At 38.7% G+C, this 27,862-nt stretch overlaps 1 protein-coding gene across 2 annotated transcripts in view; it reads right to left on the bottom strand.

The window, feature by feature from the left end:
• Positions 1-27,862, bottom strand: part of zfpm2a (zinc finger protein, FOG family member 2a) — a 208,320-nt gene that overhangs the window by 105,132 nt on the left and 75,326 nt on the right. For both annotated transcript variants that reach the window (XM_088326401.1, XM_088326399.1), the window contains exon 3: positions 23,837-23,938. In XM_088326401.1, coding sequence (XP_088182527.1) covers positions 23,837-23,938 — 102 coding nt within the window. The remainder of the gene's footprint in view (positions 1-23,836; positions 23,939-27,862) is intronic.

Genomic DNA, 27,862 nt, shown 5'->3' on the forward strand with positions numbered 1-27,862 from the left:
ACTCAAACACAAAACTACAAACGGAGGCAGTGCATCAATCACAGGCCTCAAATTGAGTTGAAAATACAATAAAATGTAAGAGGATTTTCAGTGAGAATTAAAAAACTTTAATTAGCTCTGCGTGTTTGACTCGATTTAGGTGTTGGCTAATACACTGGAGCAGAATAGATTTATTTATGTTTTTCAAAAGCAGATAAATAGAAAGATTATTTTTCTTTTTATTTACTTTTTTTTTTAATATCAGTAACACATAATATACATGACTGTTACAAAGTAACATCAATAGATCTACAAATCAAAACAGAGAACACAAAATTGCAGTTGAATGAATGGCTTTTATTGTCATTATACCATTGTACAACACAATTTAAGGGCTTTTCCTATCAGTGTTAAAAAGATAAAGAGCAGCCGGCTAGTTAAATGTAAATGGTCTGCATTTATATAGCGCATTTCAAGTCAATGAAGAACTCCCAAAGCGCTTTACAATGTGCTTCACACTTTTCCCTTCTACACACTAACTAACCGATAGCAGCGTCTGCTATCGGGGGCATTAAGGATTCAGTGTCTTGCCCAAGGACACTTCGACATATAACATGGAGGACCTGAGAATCGAACCTGCGACTTCTTGATCCCAAGACGCAATATCTCCTGAGTCAATGCCACCCCAAAGTTGCATGCTAAAAATGTCACAAATGTAGCAGTTAACCACCAGTTATAGCTCTAGGTCATCCATTTCATGGATAATTGATCTGGCATTGGTGAGATACAGGCACAACAGGGGTATTTAATAAGTAGTCTAGCAGTAGCAGTAGGCCAGACTTAAAGCGTCGCTATTGCTTTCCCTCCCAATGCCGCCTCAGTCTTTTCACGGACCCTATAACAATACTCCAAGCCCCTGGTGATCAACATTTCTTTGCGCCCTTCTGACTTTCCTCAGTTTCCAATATGATTGATTTATTTTCTATGTAACGAGCCGCTAAAATACAAACTGTTGGACACATTGACTTGTGCGCCCGCCCAACCCGCCTGTCTGAGAGCATACACCAGTCAATCACAGACACACACAGTCACAGACAGTCATTAAAAGACACTTATCATGTAATTGATCTTCATGCCAGTTATAAATTACATTTCCTAGTAATTCACGATGACCTATTACAGGCTAGCTTTTTTTCAAAATCGGTTTGCGGGCAACTCAGTTATTTTTAGGGCGATATCTGTTTCCCATTGGCACCAGGTTGGATACCCCTGCTTTAGCACAACATTCTAAACTTTAAATGGAACTAAAAAGAACTGACCCGACAATGGACTTGTGTTTCTGTTTTTGAAGATAAGTGACAATAGTGCTGTGTTTGGAGTCATATTTGTACAATTGTAGGGACAGTATTGTGGTAATACTAAAAAAAAATACAGAATTAATTAATTGTAATGGAAAAAAAACAGATCAGCTATGTTTATCTGGTTGTTTTAAATGATGCTATTGAGGTTTTGGTTCTTAGCACCGGGACAAAGGGCAAACAGGAACAGGAAGTCATAAAATTAGACACAATGGAATTGCCTCTAAAAACAACAATCATGATATAAGAAATATATATGTGTGTATATTAGTTTACACAATCAATGCTCTAGATTCAACACAATGGACATAGCCTTTGATATAGCGGTGTCACTGATTTGATGCCATTTAAACTTCCCAACAGTTAAGCAACACAATAGACTATTCAAGTACTTACCTAAATACCAGATGCGTATCTACAGCCCCCTAAAGTATCTGCCTTGTGCCAAGCTATTGCAATATACATTTGTATGCGTGTTACATGAATGAAAATAATCTGAAAATTAGATCACATTTTATGGCATCAGTGCTGATTCATCAACAGTGAGCACTGGAACACAGAAGACTTAAATGTCACACACGATGCTAATTCAGTGTTTCCCATACCATAGAAAGTTTCTTCCGGGCCACCATGGTTTAATTTGTCCCGCCCCATGACTAATACGGGGAAGCACGGCGGCACAGTTCTGATGTCATGAGATTGAACCGCATGTCTGGAGTTGGCATGTTCTCCCTGTGCTTGTATTGGTTTCCTCCGGGCACTTCGGTTTCTTCCCACATTCCAAAAACCTGCATGTCAGGTCAATTGACAGGTCCAAATTGTCCCTAGGTGTGAATGAGTGAGTGAGTTGTCAGTGTCTGAGTGCCCTGCAACTGGCTGGCAACCAGTTCAAGGTGTCCCCTGTCCACTGCCCAAAGACAGCTGGGATGGGCTCCAGCACCCCTGCCACCCTACTGTGGATAAGCAGTGCAGATAATGGATGGATGGATGTATATCGGACTTTTTTAGAATGCAACCTACGTGAAAAACAAGGGATCAGTGTACTACATTAATCTTAAACGTCACACGCAATGTAAATTTGTTATAGTCTTGCTTTCAGTCTTTGTCCTAATAATAGCGAATAGGTCTGCATATGTTTTTCTTTCCTTTCTGCTCTGGTTTCCCTTCTGCTGCACTGGAAGGTGGGTAAGCTCATTACGGAGAAATAATTAAACAGTGGTGCACAGCTGGTCGTCATCACCGAGATCAACAGCCGCCGCTTGATGCATTCTGTTTGTCCTCAGATAAGACCCGCGGCCTTTAACCGCTTGGATGCTAGTTGCTGTTTAGCGCCACTTGACACGCAGCTCCACCAATTTCCAGCCAGATTTTTCTTTTCTTTGCGACTTGCTTTCCGTTTTTTGGAAGGGTGCAGTGTGAGATGGGGGTTTGTTGTGCCAAGGGGTGGGATTGGGTGAGGTGCGGGTATTAGGAGCATTTTGTGTGGTTTGTGGTCCGCCGTACTCGGGTTCCAGTTGTGTGCATCTCACAACAAATGTTGCCTGAGGACCTTGCTGCACAGATGGCTGGTCACATCTGTTGCAGGTACTCGTTGACTCAAAAAAAAAAAAAAAAAAAAAAAAAAAACCCAAAAAAACAGGGATGAATAATGAGGTCCCTTTATGAACCGTCTACATGTTCCATGTTCATGAATATAGGTTTGAAAAAGTGAAATAACAGAATGTGGAATATGCACTCCCTTTGCAGTGAAGAGGTTTTGTTGCTGTCAGGGACTTTTTTAAGACAATGTTACAGGCTCGAGGCATCGTTGCTGTCATGCACTTTCTGGAAAAATGTTGACATATTACCAATGTTTTCTTTTTATTGATGTTCATTATGTTTTGTGTACTGTTAACCGATGCTAAATCTATTGCACTTTGGTCATCCTGGAAGGGAGATTACCACTTGTGAGGCCTCGTCTCATGGTTTCTTATTTTCCTTGTACTGAGGTTTTGAGTTTTACCTTATGCACATGTTAGTTTAAGATCAGGCGATGGTGTGATTGTAAATTGTGCAGTCCTTTAAGACATTTTGTGATTAAGGGCGATACAAATAAAGGTAAAAAAATTCTTGAATTGGATCTTAAGGTTAGAAATAAATTAGTAATGCTGATACTTAAATTGCAGTGTTTTTTACCCTTGTACAACATGCTCATGTTACAGCTATATTGTTTTCATCTACGGTACATGTGTTCAATTCATATATCACGGTATGCAACAAGAAGCTAGTTTTCAGCCACGACTTTTTTGGCCTAGAGGAAGCTAGTTTTCCAGCCTAGGAAAACATTAGGATGGGTTTAACCATTAGCTAACTTTTCCCATTAGGAAATCCATATGCAGCACGAAACACAGGATTTATTATGAAATGTGTCCCATGCTGATTGCAACATGTGTATAATACAAGTTTTAATTTCAAAGACATGTGTACATCCAACCAGGAGGGACATCAAGCTGCTGCCTCGAAATTATACTGGGATATGTAAAAAAAACACGTTGCTGTAAAAAAATCTTATTGTAAAGTATGTACGATGTATGATTTTAGAATGCATCATATATACTCCAGGCTTATAGGTCCGTGTTATTTGTGTATTTTTTTATGAATAAGTAGTATACATTGTAGGAACAGCAAACTTAAGGAAAAAAAACGAGACTCAGAACAAAGTAAATATACATACAGTCACATACTGTATTGTCTTATCAAATTCTGGAAAAAAGTGTCATCTTACATTTTCATAAAATTAAAAAGAAATTCTCATTGACACAGTAAAGGTTTGTATGTTAACCTATCACCACTAACCACTAAATCAATTCATTGACTTGACTTCCATGCAGCTCCCAGCCAGCATGCCCTTGCCACCTTCACCTTCTACAGCCCCTAACTCCACCTTCTACTTGCCCGTCCCGGCAAACCCAAACCACTGGACATAGCTTGATAAGATCATCATCTCTCGCTAGACTCTCGGTGTGCTCTTGCACTCCGCAGATACTTGGCAGAGCAATGAATGCCCCTTTGTTTGGAGAGATCCTCCTCCGATAGGACCCAAGATGCTCCATGCTGGCATCTGTTTGTTTTGGGGGTGTCCATTTTTCTTTCTCTACTGGCAGATGACTGAATACTATTAGGTTCTTTGGTGGCAAAATGCCAACCTGGTATGGTTTGAAGAAGAAATGCTCTTCACATGGCAAACAGAAAACAGGTAGACCAGGGTGTCAAACTCATTATAACTCGGGGGAACAAGGTGAAAAAGATCTTCTCACGGGGACCAGAGGAGTAATTTAGTCACATAATAAGTGTGCTTTAGCTGGAGGAATGGGGGTCTTTTCAGAGGCTCAAAATGAAATTGTGATTCAGGGATGCAGGTTTGGAGTATAAAACCATTTTTAAGGCCTTTTTTCCTCTATTATTTCCTTCACTAAGATTCAATGTAATGTTTATTAACTGTGCGTTTCTTTAAAAAAAAAGGAAAACAGCTGATTTAACTCTGGGAGACTCATGCAGACTGGGAAGTGACAGAAATAGCATACAAACACCAACTTAAATGATTGTTTTGATCATTAAAAAGTGTAATTTTTTTATTTGAAAAAGTGTACCTGAATATGGTAAGTTGGCGGTTAGGCTTCATATCTATCATAGAAAGAAGCTAAAGCTTCTATAATCTTATGCAACAACACGCAGGTGTTCTTTTTTGTGTGTAAATTTAATATTGACCATAAGAGCACACCCGTGACTATTATTTAAGTAAAATAACAATGGAATGAGTTTCCTCAATGTTCTTTGGTTGATCAATGGTAATCGTCCTCTGGCCGTCTTCAACTTCTTTGAATCTGCGTGAAAATGGCTTTGTTACATAAAGGACAATCCATTTAATCCAACCGTCTAAAATATTTACTCCAAAACACCAGATAATGCCGACAGATAAAAGGAATCCGTCTAAAACAGTTCTGCTTCGTCAGACGTTGCTTCTTGTAATCCTTTAGTTTCGCAACATTGTTTCCATTCACCAAAAAACAGACTCGTAAAATTATTCCGAATATGGTATTTAGCTCTCCCCTTTGGTTTGTCATAATTTCCATGATGAGGGTCTGTTCGTGCTAGTTTTATTCATGCACAAAGCGCAAAGTTATATTAAACTAGCGTCTTCCTCGACAAATATATTCCACCTGTCACACTCTTACCTTTACTGTTATAGATAATATTTTTCTCTTACGTCTTTTATTACATTTTTACCACGTCGGACCTTGTTGTCAAAAATGTACACAAATTTGTATCAATGAGAATAAAGACAATTCTATTGTATTTGTCTTTACTTTTATCCAAAAATTGTCGCGTTCTGTTTGCAATGATTTCTAACTCATATAACATTATATCGCGCATTAGATAGTTTTAGTCTTGTGACGGGGCAGCTGCTACTGAGGATACTACTGTGGTCGATCTGGGCCGGGGTCTCTGGTCCATTCTGCTACTGTGGCAGTGGGCTGTCATCCCTTTGAGTGAAAGTGTATCAGCCTTCGTTTTTTCCTTATACAGTTTCTCTGTGCCTCACTGTTGTTGTTTTCTTTTACGTAAACTTGGTTTTTCGTGATGGGATTTTAGGTTGTTGTTATTTTAGAGAGCATATACAATGAATGTGAAATGGGTTTTACAAATAAAATCAGATTGTAAGCTGAAATATTTTTTTTTATATCATATTGCAGAGACTGTTTGACATGTAATTTCCTATTCGGAGCAATGGCTGTTAATAATTCGAGAAGACGCATTGCTTAATGAAATTGCTCCTGTAGAACATCTCTATAGCTTTGGTTATTCCCACATCAAATTTTAAGACAGTTTTCTAGTTCAAGAAATGAGCATGAATTGTGAAATACACTCGTTGCTATTTGACATCTATGAAGACTTTTCCACATGCTAGCTAAAATTGTGATACAATGGGAAGGACAGCTCATAATAATAGTCAATAACAGTGAGACACTTGACATCGAACTGTGGCTTTGAATTAAAGCTAAAAAATGGCTGCTACTCAAAATTTAACTTGTGTAAGGCAATGGTAACATTTCTACTGAATCACAGTCAACTTGCTGGATAGGCAGCACTCTACAGACAGCAAATAGCCTGTAAATTAATATAGCACACGAGAGGCATATGGGGTGGAATAGAATGTATTTTATCAGTTCAACAAGAGGTGTCACATCTTTATAGCAGATAGGCTCGTGTGATATGAAATTTTGCAGCTGAAGGAGAAATGTCACACTGCTTTGATAAGAGCGATGAACTTTCTGCTTCCCCTTACCCAAACTGCTATTATCGGGTCTCACCGAGCAAAATGCAACATTTATAACCGACAGCTCGCACTATTATCTCTCAGGAGAGGCACTTGCTTTAAAACACCTCTTAGCAACCACACAGCAGATCTCCTCCTGCTCTTCCTCCTCACTCTCGGCACCCACCACCATTATCCCCCAAAAGCCTAAAGGGTGCCACTCCTGTCACTGTCCGGTTTGAACATTCGGAAGAAGGAATTGATCGATTGTTCCTGGGCAGCGACAAGATTTTTTGGGTGTGTTTAGAGAAAAAAAAAATAAAAATAGGTGGAAGATAGCTAGTTTAAAACACGTTCTGTATGTTAGGGCAACAAGAAAAAAAACATACAGTATTTTGTGCACTATGATGTGCAATTAAATATAAGGCTCATTTAAATAAAGCTACTCTATAAGCCAGGGCTGCAAAAACAGTCAGAGCATGAAAAGAAAAACTTGTTCTTTAGAGAATACGGTCCATGCAAATTGGAGTTAGATCACATTTAATGTAAATCTTAACCCAGCAATAGAATTAGCTCACGTCTTATTTTTGACAATGTGAACTTTTACAGTAAAGCTATGAATACACATTTTAGCAGCTGATAACTATTTATTCGTTATTTTTACCCCTTGAACCAGGAGATGGGAGCCAGATTTGACTTTTAAGAAAGGAAATGTATTCTAAAATACTACTGGAAGTATTAAAATGCAGTGGTAGTGCAGAGTTTCCAGCAGAGCCATCAACATTATAAATTACTCTTCTCACCAGGCCATCACTTTTATACAAATTGCTCTCTGGTAGGCGCTACAGGCCCCTAAAAAACAGAACCCAAGGGCCATCAACTCCCGAAACAAGCGTGCAAAATTGTGAAAAATATATATCTTGTGACTTATTTGGGATTTTGTGTTGCTGCTCAATATTATTGCACTACTTTTAATTGAACAATTGTTACAATGCACTATTTGTCATTGCACTATTACAAATCGAGCCTGTCTGTAAGCACTACGTTGTAAATATGCCTATACCTGTATATACAGGCAGTCTTTTATTTTTCTCTTTAAGGCCTTTGTCACATGCTCATCCTGGGGAGCCATGTCGAATCTGGTTGCATCAAATGTTTCACTACGTTCTTATCAATCAAAAGCAATTCAATTCCATTCCAGACAATTGAGGGAGGAGTTCAACAAAGAACCAACAATGTGAGTTACCCCCACTAGAATTAAATAATTAAAAAGGCACAGCTTTGAGGTCATGGGATCGAACCTCCCTGTGTGGAGTTTGCATGTTCTCCCCGTGCTGGCTTGAGTTTCCTCCGGGCACTCCGGTTTCCTCCCACATTCCAAAAAGAGTCATGTCCGGTTAATTGGCTGGTCCAAATTGTCCCTAGGTGTGAATGAACAGGTACGTTGTTTGTCTCTGTGTGCCCTGCGACTGGCTTCCTACCGCGAACCCACTGAGGATAAGCGGTGCAGATAGTGAATGAATGAATGAATAAATGATCATACTGAAAAGTGAACAAATATATTGCGATGTGATCGAAAAATTAAAGCAATATTTTTTCATGACTCCGTGAACCAGCTGTGCGAAGGGTGGTAGGTTTTCTTCTTTATAATGGGTGGCTTGCCATTGAACTTACACAAAGTCCCAAGATTCAAAGGTAAAAGACTAAAACTGCCCAAGTCCACCTTATGGGCAACTGGAGCTGCACAATTGACCATTCTGGGAAGTCTTTACCACTCGGAAAGGGCAGGAACGCGGTTTCTACGTCATTTACTTTCCTCCTAATCACACAAAGAGATCTGATGACAGTACTTGCGGTTTCTCAACTTGCATTAAGCTCCACTGGAAATCACAGGTACAATTTCCGGTTTCCCTCTAAAATAAACTTCCAGGCAAGTTACATCTTCAAATCACTTTTATCTTCTGGAATGTACACACAACAACAAAAGCATCAAACTGTCACGTATGGCCAGGTACTCAAAATCCAGGTCCAAAATATTGTTGTAATATAGAATGATTGCTCTTCACTGAGGTCAAACTTAAGCTGTCATTGCGCAGACGGATGCCGCCAGCTGCTCCCATCAAAAAACCTGGCAAAGTTAGCAAGCAGCCTGCTGGCTGACAACAATCTGTAAGACGTCCATCGTTGGAGCAATTTCCACTGATTGCATGTAAAGGGAGACGGAAAAACTTAAAGAATGATTGTCCTCATACAGAGATATGTCACGTATCATTGCCGACATCTAGAGGACATGCAGTCCTCGGGACGCAATTCAATTCTTTTAAATGCTTTGCTCCAAATTTCTGAGCCATCAAAAGAGCGTTACTCCTCTTGGGAGTGTCGAGATGATTGTGAAATTGATGGTCTGCTTACTCGAGATGAATTTTAACAGGCAAGAGGAAATTTCCATCCTCTTTATTTGTTCAACAACTAAAGGTTTAAAACCTGGAGTATGGCCAATGTTTAGAATATGGAAGCCATGTTTCGACCAATTTCATCTGCACTTGATTGTGTTTCAATTCTAATTTGCAATGATTGATCAGCCATAAATATCGCTGACCACAATCGCAAAACATTGGATGCAACAGGAATCAAACCCAGGTCGCATGGTGGGAGCGACCAGTCCTAACCACTTGACCAACAGTGATCTAAACAACATGTGAAAAGGCATTAGGTTTTATCTCATTATCACATTATATTACGAATAGAGAACGGGAAAAAAGAAAGTGGTCCTGAAATAAAGAAATAAACACAAAAAAGCACGCCGAGTGAAACAACTTGGAATATAATTTGTTGTCATTGGGACAAGTAAAAGCACAAAAGAATAAACATTTGTTTCTCTTACCTTGAAAAATAGTCATCATTTTTATCAAAAAATTAGGGGTGCATGTTATACAAAAAAATACGGAACATATTTTTATTTTTTTTAAGAAAAGGTTATTTACAAACACGAAAGAGCTTTGCCGATTTCAAGCAGGCAAGGAAGAAGCCACCAAATGACACCATGATACAGTTTTTCTTGCCTGCATGGTGACATTCGAGTGTTAATTCTTTACATGACTGTTTTAAGCACTCCTGAATCTCCTCCCAAGTCAATTACCAGCCTGCAACTTCCTCTGGGTAACGGGGAATTCTATTTTTTTCCCTGGGTGACCTAGTTGTCTTTTGTGAGTAGGTTTTAGCCGAAGCAGTTTGACAGCCAACAGATAAGATGGATTAAGCTTTTTTTCATCCAGTTTTGATGTGAACAGCGTAAAAGCGGGTTAAATCATTGAGTTTCAGGAGTATTTTTAAATGCCTGGAGATAGTGTGATAAAGGAGCTAAACCTAAGACTTGGGCTGGGAAGGTCAAGGTCGCATCTTTAGAGAGCAGTTACCCCGTGACAGGCCATCGTCCCTCTCTCTCGGAGCTAGCATCTATCGTCGTCGCGGCAACCTCTCTTCATTCCAAGAAAAGATACACCGGAGGAGTGAAACAAAATCCCGCTGGAGCTCAAAGAGCGCTGCACCCTCGCCATGTGTGGGTGCAAATGTGCGAGGAAAAGAGGGCCTTCCTGTCCCTGCTTGTCCCAGTTTGTTGAGGTTTGTGTGCGCCTGCAATTGCCTTTGTGTGTTTGTGTACTGTAAAATTCACCCATGAGCAACTTGCGCCATAATTAGGTTTAGATTATTTGCGTGGGCTGAAATAAAACAGCAATTAATCTGTTGATATTAAACAGGAAATGAGCACCAAATTAAGCCTTGCCATTTAGAGAGCTGTGTAACATGAACACAGACACGCATACATTTATAGATATATTAATAGTGTAACAACAAACAGGAAGAAGATGAATATTGCTGTTTAATTTAAAGCGGTGGTCTCAGAGATATGGCCTCCGGGACAGTTTGCTGAGGCCCCCACCTTAATATGTACGTTTAAAGGGACAAAGTGTTTTATTTAGCGTACCACCGACTGGCTTAATGTCTGACTATATTCTCACGACCCAGTCCAACAATAAGATTAGTAATAATAACAACAAAAATGCCCAAATCCACTGTGTAATCACCAGACTAATAGGGATCTACATGACACAGGTAAATCTTTAGATTTTGTCTCATCATGACACAATTTGTACCACATTGTACAACGTTGTTTTGGCTTAACTCTTTCCAATAATGCTCCATTACCACATTGTACAACATGGCACCGTAAAAATAGAGTGATGATGAGGTAAGACCTAATGCTTTTTCCCACTGTCATCTATAATCCCAATGGGGTAGTGTTGAGGATGCTGTCATGGTTGCAACCCAAGTTCGATTCCTGTTGCATCCAATGCCGAGCAAATGAGGTCAGATATTTCATTGCTCAATTGTGGGGGAACACTACTGTGGAACCTCGGTATAATGCTCACCAAAACCTTTGAGTTTTTTGTGATATAAATGCATTGTAAATGAAAATGAAATGATCTGCATTTATATAGCGCTTTTCAAGTCAATGACTTCCCAAAGCGCTTTACATTGTGCTTCACATTTCCCAATAGCGGCCGTGATCTGTGCAGCCATGTAAGGCGCTAACCTGCTTATTGGGGGTAATTGGTGGTTCAATGTCTTACCCAAGGACACTTAGACATGTAACACGGACAAGCCGGGAATTCGAACTGGGATCCCTTAATCCTAAAACGATCGCTACTGTATTAGCAAAAACATTTTTTTTTCTCTTTCTGTGAGGCCCAGTACCGAACGACCCACGGCCCAGTGGCAACCACTGATTTACTGTCTCCTAGTGTAAAAAAAATAAAATAAAAAATAAAAAATAAATAAAATACAATATATATATATATATATATATATATATATATATATATATATATATATATATATATATATATATATATATATATATATATATATATATATACATTGGTTTAAAAGATAAATACGTGAACTATCATATACATTTTTTTAAATACACCTAACTCAAAATATTTGCATTCATCCCACAAGACAAGAGCTTCACCTAGAAAAAGCTGACATAATTGTCTGCCATTTACCTGCTAAGGGTACCCAAAAAACCTCAAGCAGGCTTGGCAAAAAAGAAATTTGAATAAACATTTGAAATTTGAGTCTCTGTATTGTTCCGAGAGCTTTTAACAATTATTTTCTGTTGCACTACACAGTACAGCGACATCTAAATGTCCAAATAATGCACACTGTCCATTTAATGAAAGAGTTAGATATGGATGCTCCCTTCGGGGGGGGTCGTCACGACAGTTGAAATGAAGCTTAAGAGAAAGTTGATTCACCTTGCATTTAACTGTGGGTGATTCAACCCAAATCTGGGTTGACATTTGAAATAGAGAATATATCTTCTTATTAAGCTGATACCTGTTTGAATGCCACCCCTAAGTTGTTGGTGAGACCAACACACAGAACCGGTGTCAAAACATTATGTGTGAATGAATGAATGAATGAATGAATGAATGGATGACCTTTATTGTTATAATACAAGAATAATGTTTGTTCATTTGAGTTGTCAGCCCCACTGTGATGAAGTCGCATCAGCAACAGGAAAGGTGAAGAGAAAAAAACCCCACAACAAACAAGTCAATGATGCTGCACAGGGTCGAAGTCCAACATGTTTGCTTATCAGACGTGCCATCAGGCCAACACCGAGAGGTTTGTGCTCCAAAACCTTTCCACCGGGAAATATTTAGACACATTTTCCGGACATCTTTTCCCTGACTGCTCCTCATGTCAGTGACAGGGGAGCGTAATCCTATACACAGGCTGCTATTGTGAAATGAGAAACTAGCCTCCTTCACTGGCAGAGACCAGATGCACCTCTCCCTCTCTCTCTGTGTCCTAATCTGTAAACGACTTAAAGGAGCCTTATCTCCGGGCTCTTCTGCTTCATTTCATGCTTGATTTACTTTAATTTGTCTGATAGGGCACAAGGATTTGGAAATGGCCCATCTTTCGCTGGAAAATGTTCAGATTTTTCTCTGGCATTGTTGCGTGGAGGTTTTTTGACTTTTCGGCCCCATTCCCCGCTTTCATTCCTCCATCTCCATCTATCTCCTCACAATATTCGTATTTCTTCTTCTCTTTTGCTACTTTTTCCAGCGGAAGGTTGAATGAGGGGCTGGCGGTTGCTCCAGTGCAACAGTCTGTTTGAGTGCGTTTGGATTCAAGCTAACACAGGGGGAACTTGTGATTTTTATGATGGGCAACACTCTAGTGATATTTGCCTTTCAGATCGGCGCCGGGTGCAGAGCAGCCGAGCGCTTCAAACCACAAAGATCTTATGTTTAAGTTTAGAGGCGACTTCGGCGAGGTGGCGGCTGATAATGTTGCTTAGCACGGCGGCCGAGTTTTTTTACAGACGCCTCAAGTTTTTTTCTTGGAACGGTCTCGCGGGGGCTTCGCTGCTCTCGTCACCAAGACGTTTTCTCACTTGTGCTGAATGACAGTAAGGGGAGGGAGCTGTGATTAGAGAAGCCACGATCCTGAATAATCTCCATCCCCTTCCATCAATGAGCAAGGCAATGGAAAAAAAGTCACTAAAGAAGACACGGGCAAAAGAAAGATAGGAACCATGTGTACAGAGATGTCACATGCGTCTGCCAGCTCCTTTTACACACTCAAATCTAAATCCATGCAACCACAGACAGAAAAGTCTGGATGAGGACATTTTCAAATTTTTAACGTCAAGTGTTGAGGCTAACGTGTTACAAAAGAATGTGTTCCTGGAACACAATTACTTTTCTCGGAAACGAGTACTGTAACGTGTTGTTAATATAACTACTGTTGTTACTACATGGTGTGTTACTGAGTGGTTCCTATTAAATTAAGATCATGTATTACTTGCTGAATACTCCTGCATCATTCACATTGTCACATAGAACCCTCGATCGGCCGGCAACATATTCTAAAGAAAGGGTGGGCAGACTACGGCCCTTAAGTAATTTTAATCGGGGCCACTTCACAAAAATGTTAAAAATGATAATATACCTTATATGTATGTATATATATATATATATATATATATATATATATATATATATATATATATATATATATATATATATATATTTATATATATATATATATACACAGTATATATATATTTCGCTCGCTCATTCACACCTAGGGACAATTTGGCCCGGCCAATTAACCAGACATCCATATTTTGGGAATGTGGAGGGAAACTGGAGTGCCCGGAGAAAACCCACGCAAGCACGGGGAGAATATGCAAACTCCACACAGGATGTTCAATCTCGTGACCTTAGAACTGTCCTGCACACGTGCTAACCACTGCTCCTTTGTGCTGCATATATATATATATATATATATATATATATATATATATATATATATATATATATATATATATATATATATATATATATCTCATCTCATTAGCCATACCGCTTATCCTCATTAGGGTCGCGGGGGGGCTGGAGCCCATCCCAGCCATCTCCGGGCAGTGGGCAGGGGACACCCTGAACTGGTTGCCAGCCAATCGCAGGGCACACAGGGACAGACAACTCATTCGCTCATTCACACCTATGGACAATTTGGACCGGCCAATTCACCTGAAATGCATGTTTTTGGAACGTGGGAGGAAACCGGAGTGCCCGGAGGAAACCCACGCAAGCACGGGGAGAACATACAAACTCCGCACAGGAAGTCTGGAGCTATATATATATATATATATATATATATATATATATATATATATATATATATATATATATATATATATATATATATATAATTTTTTTTTTCACAAATACGCCCAACACTACAGATACAGATACATTACAGGTAAACATATTTGCATGCCTTCAACACAAACTGGTGTGAAATGTCACTGCATTCACATATGACCAAAAGACAAATGGTACAAAACACAGCACGCACACACTCAAGGAAAAGCATTGAAATTCATCCTACAGCCTGAATTTACTTAACTGCCGGGTCTGTACGTGACGATAAACAGACTGATGATCCGGCAACGCGTCTTTATCCGTGCTTTGCTTTAATTAACACTGGCTTGTTTGTTGGAAAGATGATTAATATGCCAACGAAAAAGTGCATAATTGAATACTGCAAGACTGGCGCAATCAGGAAGGAACATGCATTTTTTATGAACTTTTGATTACTGTTATCGTATACAATTATGATGTATTTTCATTCCCCTTGACAAGATGATTCCGCCTCTTCTGTTCATTGGCAGGGAAAAAAGAGGATTGACCAGTAGCCTTGCTTGGGTTGCATCACCAATGAGAACCTCTCATATCACAGAATATCAATGCAAGGGCCCATTCAAAATTGGAATGTTAGAGTTTCAGCATTTACAGTGAGCAGGACCCAGAGCATAATTAAGCAATGTCACGTGAGTGGAGTCAAGGCTATTGCATTTATAGCTGTTCTGTCGAGTTATTTCACATACCCTTATTTGAGAGCTACTGTTTTCAAACCTGCTGCATCCCCTGATATCAGCTATTTTAGCTATTACTTATGTTTATTGTTAATGTTAACTGTGTAATGTATGTTGATTCCTCAGCAACATCCATATTAACCTGGTCATCCTGGAAGGGGATTACCCCATGTGGGACATTTCCTCAAGGTTTCTAAATTTCCATTATGTTGAAGTTGGGTTTTTTGTTTTGTTTTTCCTTGCCCTCGTGTAGGCTTTAGATTAGGGGATGTTGTAGTGGTGGTCTGTGCAGCCTTTGAGACTCTTTGTGATTAAGGGCTATAAAATCAAATGTGACTTCACTTTCATGGCATACGTTGCAGAAATGTTTTAAACAGGGCAAACACTATATACATTTATGTATGGAGACAAAAAAGTAGACAAGCGTCAATCCACTCCATTCTTTTAACCCCACACACTTCCACCATAGAACAAGTATTTTTCAGTTGAGTAATCCAAAGTATACTCAATTTTCTCTTCTCTGGACCTGAATTAAACACAACAAAAATCCAACAAATCCCAATGCTACCTTTTGAATGTGTGTAGTCCCAAGGGCCCGCAGAGAAACGTACTGCAAAACAGCCACATTCAAAGAGCTCAAGAACGACGCAAATGGCGACTGGCCCCCGGGGGAAGAAAATGCACCAAAAGCTGTGCTTCAAGTCACTTTCATATCTAGTGACAACCCAATTCCTTAGACTTGCTCATGTGGACACAAAGTTAAAAGATAGCATTGTGAGTTTGGTCTTTTAAGTGGACATAATTTCCGTTGATATGGAGACAAAACGACCGGGACTGAAGTATCCTATTAGAGGCATTGTTACTCGGCTACATCCTACACATTTGTATAAAACTAGAATTGAATAGTGTGACATTTTTTTTAGATGATGAGAACATTGATTACATTTTGCCCTATTTTAGATAATATAACTAACAACCGTGAAGTTCCTCCATAAAGCCTCTTAGTATGCGGATCAGTGACTAAATTTGCATCAAGGCAATGCAGAACAGGAGTACAGTGATTTGTCTAATCTCTTGTTGCATATTTCATCATTATAATCACGGCCCGAGAATGTGCACGGCGGTGCTAAATTAGGGACGCTCCTCACACAGGTGACACCTCCAACAACAAACATAAATACTTGCAAACTATTTAGCTTTGATGACAATCTGAAGTTTTGTGAGACTAATGACCGACTTTGAAAATAAGCATCAGAAATCAGCCCAATTCAAGTTTTGTCAAACGATGTGGGAATAAAGCCCTTTAAGTGCAAGATAAAACTGTTCGTTTCACGGCCGAAACTGCTGTGATGCACATCCAAATTTTTTGATTAAAAGACGGCAGTGGGCAAAACGAACAGGGTGTTTGGTGGCGTCGTGCAGAGAAAGTTTTTAGTTTGCTGATATAACAGTCAAGTGTGTCTATAAGTCTACTTAAAAAGCTTAGGTATCAGTGGAGACAGCTGTGACACCCTCGTCTTACGATTCTGTCGAGACAGTGCGCTATCAAACCTTTCATACAGTTCCCAGGCTACATTTTGGGTGACAAAAGCTTTGCGAAAGCCTGCTGAAGGATTCATCTGTAGCCTAATATTTGCAATCCAATTTAAGTGGAGCAGCCGGAGTGGTCTGTGCAGTAGTTTACCAATCTTTGCTTTCTAAGACTCGCTGTGCTGAAGGCTTGAGGGGTTCAATCAATGGCGCTTTGATCTCCACTGGAACCATAATTATTTAACATTGTTACAAGGATTTCTCTAATCCATCCTACCATTAAATCCCTTTTACACCCTCATCTTCTGCAGCCTAATCTGCATCTGGGTGCTGCGTTCGTCTCTCTCCACTCGTTCTCTCTCTTGACTACACTCGGACTTTGGAAGAGCTGAGTGCAAGAGTTGGAAAGTGCAAGCAGTAACCTGACTGGACTGTTGTTATGTGAGCATTGCAGTGAGCATTAGAGATGGCATAATTCCCTGCCAATTATCAGTGACAACGATACGGTCGCAGCAGTGAGAGTGCCGAATCCTAACTATTTGATCACCAGTGATATAGATGACATACGAAAAGGCATTTGAATTATATCTCCTTACCACATTACTTTTTATTAACTGTACCAGACATGAGTTTTAGGTAATGAAGGAAACAGAAAGTCACCTTGGAATATTTTTTTTAAACACAAAAAAAAAACATGAGGGAAACAACTCATAGGTGAATCTGACATTGAAGAACATTCAATACAAAGAAAAAAGTGTACATTTTGTTTTGGTATTGTGTTCATAACTTACATCGTCAAAATATATTCTCGGATATTGTAAAAACTGTATAAGAATAAAAAAAATACGAGCAATTTTTTAATTGATTTTAAATTGATTAACAAATGATTGTTATAGGGATGGGTGGCGTAGTGGTTAGCGTGTGTGTGGCACAGTTCTGAGGTCAGGAGATCGAACCTCCTGTGTGGAGTTTGCATGTTCTCCCCGTGCTTGAGTGTGTTTCCTCCGGGCACTCCGGTTTCCTCCCGCATTCCAAAAACATGCATTTTAGGTTAATTGGCTGGTCTAAATTGTCACTAGGTGTGAATGAGCGAGCGAATTCTCTGTCCCTGTGTGCCCTGCGACTGGATGGGAACGAGTTCAGGGTGTCCCCTTCCCACTGCCCGAAGATAGCTGGGATGGACTCCAGCACCCCTGCAACCCTACTGACAATAAGCGGTGGAGATAACGGATGGATGGATGGATGGATGTTATCGGGATTAAATATATGGTTTATACGATTGAAAAAATTACCATCCAAAGTTATTTTGGGGACTGGTCTCTTATAAGCCTTTGGTTTAAACCTGTCATCTCATTTTTCTTTCCAGGTGATTTAGTGATGTAATGGTTGTTGCAACATGATTGAAAATAAATAATAAACAAGAAAATCCAAAGTCTTCCTTATCATTTGTGGTTACTGTGGCTGGTATTACAGTTTTTTTTGGGTTTAGAATGTGTTTCTGAAATTTTGGATTTTACTATTGTTTTACCTGTTTTAGTATACTTGTATCTCATTTATCTAGGATAACAACAAAAGTAACAAAGTGAGCAAAAATCATCTAACAGTCAAAATAAAAAAAATACTACAACCTAACTTGTTTATATTATAACAATAATAAAATCAGCAATTTTAAGTTCAAGATTTTTACTATATGAAAAAGAATGTTTTTATTTTGCATTACAAGTGTAAACAGTTAAACTAAAATTAAAAAAAAGTTATATCCAAATTTCCCTCTACTACCTTGGGAGCAGGTAATTAGTAACTAAAAAGGAAAAAAAATGGTAATCTGCCGCTAACTACTGATATGGATGAATATTACAGTTACCCTGCTGATCACTGAAAGAAGACAAATATACTGAACCACGGGGTGCTTTGATGCAGAGGTAAATTGGACAAATTCCTGCCGCTTATTAGACAGGGTCTGCACAAGCACACATGTTAAGAAACACTGCTCTTATTGATATGTACTTGTCTAGTTTTTATTGAAATATCTCATGACAAAACCCAATAGCATGTTGTAAACCAAACAATGCCATGATAAACGTTCTTTTACTGAAATATATGTGTTGGTGGGAGGGCGGTGCAATTGGTAATGCTGATGGATTATGCTGTAGCCATTATCACAGTCAAATAAAAAAATCTGGCTTCTGTTTATGACAAGCTAGCTGAAAACACTTTGCAACAGTTACCTCAGGTAACAGTACATAGTTTGCAACCAACTAGACAATTCTGCATAAACAAATATGAATAGAAAGAAATTTGAAAGCATAATTAAATTTTGATTGGTCGATCATATAAAACGCTAGACGATTGACATACACCGGACAAAAAATTAGGATGTTGTGGGAGTGTCACAAAACAATGGGTTTTGTAAAATCCAACAGGCTAAAATTTGGACAGTCCTAGCCTGAACATCGATTGGAAATTATTTGATCAAAAGCTGTGACAACTAATTTACCTGAAAATGCATTTCATTTTCCTCATGCTAATGTTTTTGAGTTTGTTGATTCAAATCAGGGGATGTTATAATTGGGGTTTGTGCAGCCCTTGTAACTTTTTGTGATTAAGGGCTACACAAATAGGCATGACTTGACTTGATACAGTTCAGGTCTTGCAGAATTGATAATCGATTAAACTCCTGCTTTGCAATGATTTTGTGGGACAAAGCAAACCTTCTTTGATCTCAACAGCATGTATTTATTCAAAACCCAAGGAATTCAAGTACATTTAATTGCATGATGCACGACAGTTTCTTCCAATGGTTTGTACTAGTGATCACTTTGGGTTGCAACAAAAGGTCCCACCGTCCTTTAGCAAATATTTGTGTGTCTTTGTTTCACCATGGCATAAATAACTGCATGGGCAACTACAAACATTTGTTAAGCCACCTGCCAAAGTACCGTTGCCATCTGGTCCTCCTGTTTTCCTAGTATGACATATGTGCATTAAACCTGAAATGTTTTTGGGTGAGTGCAGGAAGCAGGGAGGTGCAGAAAGACGATTGGCCGCAGACTACTCTGGATTGGATGGAGTCACAAATGCGCTTTTACATGTGAGAAAAGCTGCATTTTCAGCACGTGTGTGTTTGATGTCTGGAAAATGGAAGGAAATGGGTGACAATGGATCTTCCATTTTCATGTGCGTGGCTGTCAGGTAGAATCCATTGGCTGACCCTTTGGCCAACGGCCAACTGGCAGGAAGGGGGCCGTGCTGACGTAGCAGAGACAGCCAAGCTGAATGATTTGTGGACAAAGTGGCCACATGGCTTACGGTTCATTCGGTCCACAACCAGTCACAATATATATTTTACCAAAGCATCCTAAATGGGTAGCACATAGTCTAGAGTTCGCTTCACGAGGTGAGAATGAATCTCCGTTATCTACTCATTGCTCAATCATAAAGGACACAATTTTATTTTTTATTGTGGAAATCCAAACCCCCTATCCTCAAGGGTGTGTTCTAAATTTCACATAACTTTGGGGACAGGAGAAATTAGAAATAGAGTGCACCCAAGTGACTCTCGGAGCATTGCTCAAAAATGCCATTTGGTTATTTAGAGTGGCAAAAAAGGAGTGCCACATTACAGTTTAACCCGAGATACCTCAGGAAAATGTGCCAGCATAAACTACCAATATTTTGGAGTTTTAGGACAGTACAGTACATTTCTGAGCATACCCTGTACTAAGACCGACAAAAAAAGGAATGCAACCAGCAAGGCTTTTTTTCTTTGTTGGAAATTTCTTACCTTTACCTTCTTTGTCATCTTCATTATCATTTTCTTCTTCATCGTCTTCAAGCCACGAACTCCAAAATTTAAGTCCAAAAGCTGTCAGATAATTATTAGTTTCCTGATCTCATATCCTTGTAAGATTTGAGTTAGTCAGGGATTCGCACAAAAAAGTCCCTTTAACTATCTCACTAGACTACTTTTCTGTGGATTCCTCTTGACTTCAATATTAGTCGGCGGTAATTTTTTTAGGATCATCACCCTTAGTGAGGGCCACTCATCCAGTTGCTTTGGATACTCATCATCTTATTGACAGATGATCAAAATCATGTTTAAGAGGAATATTTATTTTAGTCATATCAAAAGGATGTTTTTCTACAGTTTTAACATATTTTAATTTTACCATACGAAAAGGCCTACCATTAATATTCTGAGTTTTGCTGTATCACCGTGATGACCACAACTTTCTTGAGACTAAATTCAAAATCATAGGCAGAAACACTTCAGAAGTATCGCCCCCATAATGTTCCTGTGGTATTGTGATGGGGGTGTGGTTTACATGCGCAAGCACTTAGATAAGGCTGCGAACAAGTTCATTAGCAAAGTTCGCTAGTTGAAACACGCCTTTCCCAATTAGCCTAGAGGAGAGCAAGCAAAGGGGGATGAGAGACACTGAGAAAGATTCCTATCGCAGCTCGTCCGTGAAAATTACAAGAATAGCATGACACGCTATCTACCGAATCAGCGGCTGATTGCAAAAGTGCCATGACGAGAAATGAACACGAGACAGAAGATCAGCACGCAGATTTGCTCGAGGACATACTTGTAAAGGCAAGGGGAGAGAAAGGCGGCTCGCTGGGTGTTCCACATCAGAGACCCGGCACTCGGAACAACACAGACAGCCAGCCATCAGATTAATATTAAGTCATCGTCTATCGTTCTCTGCCGCTGCAGACGGAGAACCAATCATAGAACAAGGGCCAATCACGGCCACTCACTTGATTTGTGCGCAGTGCAGATGAAAAAATAAAAAAGAAGAAACGTTCAATTACAGGATGTGGATTGTAAAGTCTTTTGTTGTTACTCAGCAAAAGGGAAAGTGTATAAGAGGTGTTTGAATAGAATCACTAAAGCAGGTGGGCATGTTCCGAGTTAACCCGCCTCATTAAAACGCTTGTCTCTCTTTTTATGCTGCGGCCATTACACGTCCTATTCAGATGCGCACGTGGACGTGGAGTGATTAAAAATTATCTGCGGGTGATCATAATCACACCTGCTTTAACTTAAGCCAGCCACCAACAAAGAACTTATTCGCAGCCGAGCTATCAGAACATTTACAAAGAGATTAAAAGCCAGACAGTCCCAAACTAAATAAATTTGCTTTAATCGCTTTGAGCAGGAAGTCGTGTCTTTTCAAACGACGCTATCTGATTGTCTGATTTGCTCTTTATTCAAATTATAACATGCCCATCTGACTTTTGCAGTACAATAGGAAAAATTAAAAAGGGAAATGACCTTTCATGGCAGCCTTGATGGCAGAGTGAATGGCATTTTTATGCAGAAAGATTAATTTTGGCCTACTCGACATTAGCCCAATGAGAAAACAGAGGAAAAGACATGGTCAGCCAAGTATTGGGATTCTTTTTCAAGCCTCCCTGTCAAGATGAAGCTGGGGCAAGCCGGATGTATGAGAGCTGGACGCAGCAGTTTTTCCCCCGTTCGGATGTAATACAGCAGAGATTAGGATACTGCGTGGAAGTCGACAAACCAAAAAATCCGCGTGATAACTGAGAAGCATTTGGGCTTTGCTTTAGCAAAACATGAAATGGACGACACAGAAAAAACTCCTGTGCAGTTCTACGAGGGCGCATATGCAAGGGACTAAGTCTTTACTGCCAGTCGGACTTGGCATCACTGAGCCTCTAATACTCTAAGTTGAAGGCAAGCAATAATTAGTTGGGCATGCATCTGGCCATGCGACTGTACGTCCGTCCTCCTTTTCAAAGTCACATTTTTCAACTCAGCATGTCTTGGCCCAAACTGTCTTTTCTCTGCATATGATGCCTTTTTTTTGTTAGGGCTCCCATAGTTCTGAGCTGACCCCCCAGCCCTGTCTCCCGACTGATCACAGTGATGGTTTATTACTGTCGTCCCGGCCTTCTTATCTTTAGCCGCCAATGCTCATTTTCTTCCACAGATTTAAATGCAAATGTGAAATTTAATGATAAATGCATTATCTGATAGGTATGATAACGCTGATTCACTGTCACTACAAAATACACACCCCAGGGGGCTTTTAGCTAGCAAGCACAACTTGCTCAAATCCACTTTTTATCCCTCACTCTCTCACTAGTTTTGCAAACGCCTGTACCTGCAATGCATTATTGGGGTCATTTTGCACATTAAATGGAATCATGTTTTGTGTGTTAAACAGTGTGTATTGAAGAAATTATCGCTTTGACAAAGTCACTAATGGTAAAAAAAGTAAATAAATTCCACTGGCTATATTTGACATTATTAACCTTTTCCAAACTTGACTATAGACAACATTTGGGTTTTGAATTGTTGTGTAATTGGGTAAAAACAAATCAAATAAGACCCATATGGTTACCTACATGTGTGTTTGTATAAACTCGAATTGGAATTAGAGGTAACCAGATCCAATGAGTATTGGCTATATTTGAGGCCAAGTCTAAACAAATCTGCATCCTCTCCCTCAAACTATGTATTCTGAAATCCATGTGTATTCTCGTCTCAACATGATTGCTGCCATGATGCAATATTATTTTTTTGTGGATCTGTCATTTTTTTCTCAGTGACAAAAATAATTGGAACCTATTGAATGATACACAGCCTCAGCACTGGTATTGGATGGGAAAAACCGGTATAGATCTATTCCTATATGTGATACCTGTAGAACTTTTGTTTGTGCTGCTTTATTACAATCAAACTCGCACTAGGTTACTTTGATCAGGGCTCTAATTATTCATTTAATTGAATGTAGAAAGTTAAGCAGAATTTATGTATAATTGTTCCCTGAGCAGAGTAACCACTTCGAAGTATCCATAGGCGAGGCAAAAAAGTCCAATTTGGGGCTGTAATTCCTTGTTAGGTGTCAGGCGACTAACCGTAAATGAATGTCAGCTAGAATAAGCGAATGTGAGTCATCTCTTAGGTTATTCTGAATATCAACTGTTTTCTAAATCTAACAGACTTATTAAGAGAACATTATGTGTATGCTTGTAAATCTAAAATTATTGTTGTTTAAGAAAATTCTGCGAGAAAAAAAATGTAATTAAAGAGACATCTTTTCTTTTTTAATGCAATAATGAACAGACAGACAGACAGACAGACAGACAGACAGACAGACAGACAGACAGACAGACAGACAGACAGACAGACAGACAGACAGACAGACAGACAGACTTTGAACATGTTTTGCTTACTTGGACCATCCCATTCGTCCTGCCCCACTGCGGCGTCCTTCGTCTTCACAGACTGGCTGTCCATTTCTGGTTCACCTCCCTCTCGGTTCACGTCTTCTTCACCTAAAACAGGAAAAAGACACAACCAAAGAGTTCTGACTGTTAACACAAAGTGATCTGTGGAAATATTTTCAAAGTATGCACCTTAGAGGAATTAGTTAGGGCTCAACTAACAATTAATCTTATAATCGATAAATCGGTAGATCATTTTTTTCCGATTAATCAAGCGGATTTCAGACAATTGTAATTTCCTTCTCTTCATTCAAATATTGAAGTTTTGGATGGATATAAAAATAGTGCACAAAACAACAAACTATTCTGTAATATAAAACAAGAAAAACAAATACAAGTGTTTGCGAATTAACTTGATAGTAAACTAAAATAAATAGAAATGTATGCTATACACATGCAAATATTTAAAATGAAACATGGCAGTATTATTATTTTTCTTTCTACTTTATCTGTTTTATTTACTTATTTTCTGATTGTATTCTCTGTATTTCTGAAGTATTGTCTGTTACCTTGAAAATTGTTACATTTGTTTCGTGATGAAACAATCAAACACTACAAAGTTCAAACTTCCATGCCAATTTTGTTTGTAAATGATGGAATGTTTAAGATTTAGGATTTTAAAAATGTAAAATAACTGTTTTATAAAAACGGTCTAAGTGCTCTCTGGTGGACCAAAGCGGTACTCTAAATCCCAGCGTCACTCTTTTTGCAGTTATTTAAGGTACTTGGTGGCTCATAAATCTCTTGAAACAATGAATTGATGATCTAATTAGTTGCAAAAACTTTTAATCATCACTTTTAAGGGACTTTATTGATTAGTTGTTGCAGCCCTAGAATAATTCATACATAGTTATCACTGTAGACATATTGCATGTTTATAACAACTAGTGTTTACTATTTTTGTGTACTGTAATGCTAAATTTAATTCACCCTGGTCATCCTGAAAGGGGGATTACCACTTGTGGGGTCCCTTCTCAAGGTTTCTCTCTTTCGTCACGCTGAGGTTTTAAATTGTTCCTTGCCCGCATGTTGGTTTAAGATCAGGTAATTGTGTAATCGTAATCCTGTACAGTCCTTTGAGACATTTTTGTGATTAAGGGCTATATAAATAAATGTGACTTGACTTGAACTGACAGCGATAATCTTATACATTGGAACTGAATTTTGTGGGTGTAAATGTACGATAGCATTTTAGGAGTAAACCCACAAGGTCCAGCTGGACACTTTTATGTCAAAGGATTTCCTATGAGTTTTTTGCAGGAAAAGGGGGAAGTGCCATTAAACAGGAAGGAAAGCCATGTGCAGGGAAGAGGTGGCTATTTATTACCGTTTGATCTATTGTGGAGCCAAGGAGAATGTGTGTTGTAGGATGTTGGGCTGATTTGCCGTCTTTGAATTCAGAGAGACTGCGCTTAGGGATATTTGGGTATCTCGCTCCAGGAAGCAAAGTGCTTAAAGCCCTTGTTAAATAGACACCACCTCCAAATGCAAAGAAGTGACAGTGATGGGATTGCTTGTTGAGCAATCTTGGATGCGCTTACTGAAAGGAAATTTGCATGTTCAGTTTCAGACATTTGCTGTCAAGGGCAGAGCCCTGCATAAAAAACTAAAAACGAAAGACCAAATGATCATTTGATGCAATTAACGTAAGGCAGATTTGTTTTCAATAAAGGGTGTGGACGAGGGCAAAATATAAGATTCCTAGTAAGTCATGAACATTTCTGAATATAGCAGCTCAGCTACCTGCAGTGAGTGTGTTCGCATTGTTTACAGGTACAAAAGTGCTTTGAATTGAGAGTTACTTTACGGAAATCTGTGTTTTTGTTAGGAATGGCACTGTTGCTGCATTGACATTTTACCGTAATTCAGAAAAGTCATGTTTTCATTTATAGCTGAAACTATCCTTTACCGGTAACGATCAATTTTTTGTTCATGTGTTCACTTATTAATTTATTGACGGAACAGTTAGGGCCTCACGGCAACATGGTTTGGTTGGGTTTCACTTTTCTGAAGGAGGGTAGCATCTTTTTGTCTCTCTCTTTCTAAGAAGAGCACAGAAGTTGTTTTATCAAAAAACAGTTTTTCAACCTTCATGAATGCTAAATACAGATTTAGGTTAATCAGATAATTTTCATTGTAAATGTTTGATAGCTTCAAAAACAAACCAAAGCTGTTGTGAACAGACACAACTGACCATATCACCTTGAAGAAAATACTATACTGTACCTTTTACCTCATTTTACAGTTAATTCTACCTTATATACAGCCATTGGTCATTTACATTGTAAGCACAGTCTTTAATATCTAAAAGGTAGGGAGCACAAATATGGATTAAACCAGTGATTTTCAACCACTGTGCCATGACACACAAGTGTGCCGGGAGAGATCGTCAGGTGTGCCGGGAGAAATTATCCAATGTCACTTTTTAAAATTTAAAATTTTATAAAACATTTATTAATCATTTTCTGCAAATATGATGTCATTGTCAAGTGTCAGTGCTGTAAAAATTGGGCGTGTTATACATTACATTGTAATTACACATACTGTACAGTGTACAGTGTCATTTTATAACAATTTTGGTTAGTGATGTGCCGCAGAATTTTCCCTATGTAAAAAACATGCCCTGGCTCAAAAAAGGTTGAAAAACACTGGATTAAACAGTAGCACCTATGATACATTTCGCCTTGAGTTGCATGACAGCTGACAAGACAACAACAACCATCCTTGGTAAAGTTCAGCATACACACATATCCCATCATACACATTTACTTATGTTTTCTGACATGACTGAGTTCAAACAAGGAAGAAGACACAGCCAAAAGGATAATCTGTCATCCTCCTACTTGAGTAGATGGAAAAGTAATATTGTACTGAAGTCTTCAAATATGACCTACTTCTAGCACATGAGGTCAATGCGACCTGGTTTTGTTTATGTGAGTGCTTGGGCAAGCGTCACTCTACTTCTACTCCTTTACCCTCCCAGTATGGTATCAAGACACACTTGCTATTTTTTGCTGGGATGCACTGTAAAAAAATCATATCTTACACCACTTGCAGAACATGTTGCCTGTTTGAATTTTTATTATTATTATTATTATTTTACATATATCTTATTTTACCTTGTTTTAAAGTAAAATAAGAAGAGCCATACTTTGATTTACACTTAAGTTCTTATTTGAGGCAAGTATAAGTTGAGTAAATGCTTCAAGTGTACTTTGCATTTGAAGCATTTAATTTAAAGAGCTTTTTGATAGTTTTTTTTTCTCTTTTCTGGTCAACCCGCAACTGAGTTTATCTGTTACATTTTAAAGAGTTTTTCCTAAAGGTTTCTTCTATTTTACCATCTCCTCAAGCTGTTGCAGAGGAGATGGTAAAATAGTAGTCCGTAGTCTGTACACCCCTTTGATGCGTCTTCTTATTAAGGACTTTTAACAATAATCATGACCTGACTTTAGATAGATAGATAGATAGATAGATAGATAGATAGATAGATAGATACTTTGTTCATCCCCGAAGGGAAATTCACATTTCCAGCAGCATCCCTGAGCTGAGAACAATCGAGAACAATCGAAAATAACACGGGAGCTGCTGGAGTGGCTGCCATTCGTGACGGCGCCGGAAGAAAAGATTCAATTTGAATCATGTACAAACAAACAAACAATTCATCTTTAAAATATTTTTAGTTGAAAAAATGGTTGAAAATGCGCCGAGAGAATACAAAATCTATATTTTCTTGTGGCTCTACTGGTAATATATGATTTTCAACATGCAAATAAGACAAATTTATTTTATATAAAAACCCCTATTAATTAACATTAATAAAATAAAGCCGGTATTATTCAGGCACTACTAGTAGCTTATATTTTCTATTTTGGAAAAGTATGCTAAAAAAAGTATAAGAATTTTCCACCTTTGGCTAAACTACAATTACCTAAAACGCAAGGAGAAACAACGCAAAATGAAAACAGATACACA

The sequence above is a fragment of the Urocampus carinirostris genome, chromosome 2 (genome assembly GCF_059441175.1).
Source record: "Urocampus carinirostris isolate Australia breed hairy pipefish chromosome 2, RoL_Ucar_1.0, whole genome shotgun sequence".
Taxonomy (NCBI): Eukaryota; Metazoa; Chordata; class Actinopteri; order Syngnathiformes; family Syngnathidae; genus Urocampus; species Urocampus carinirostris.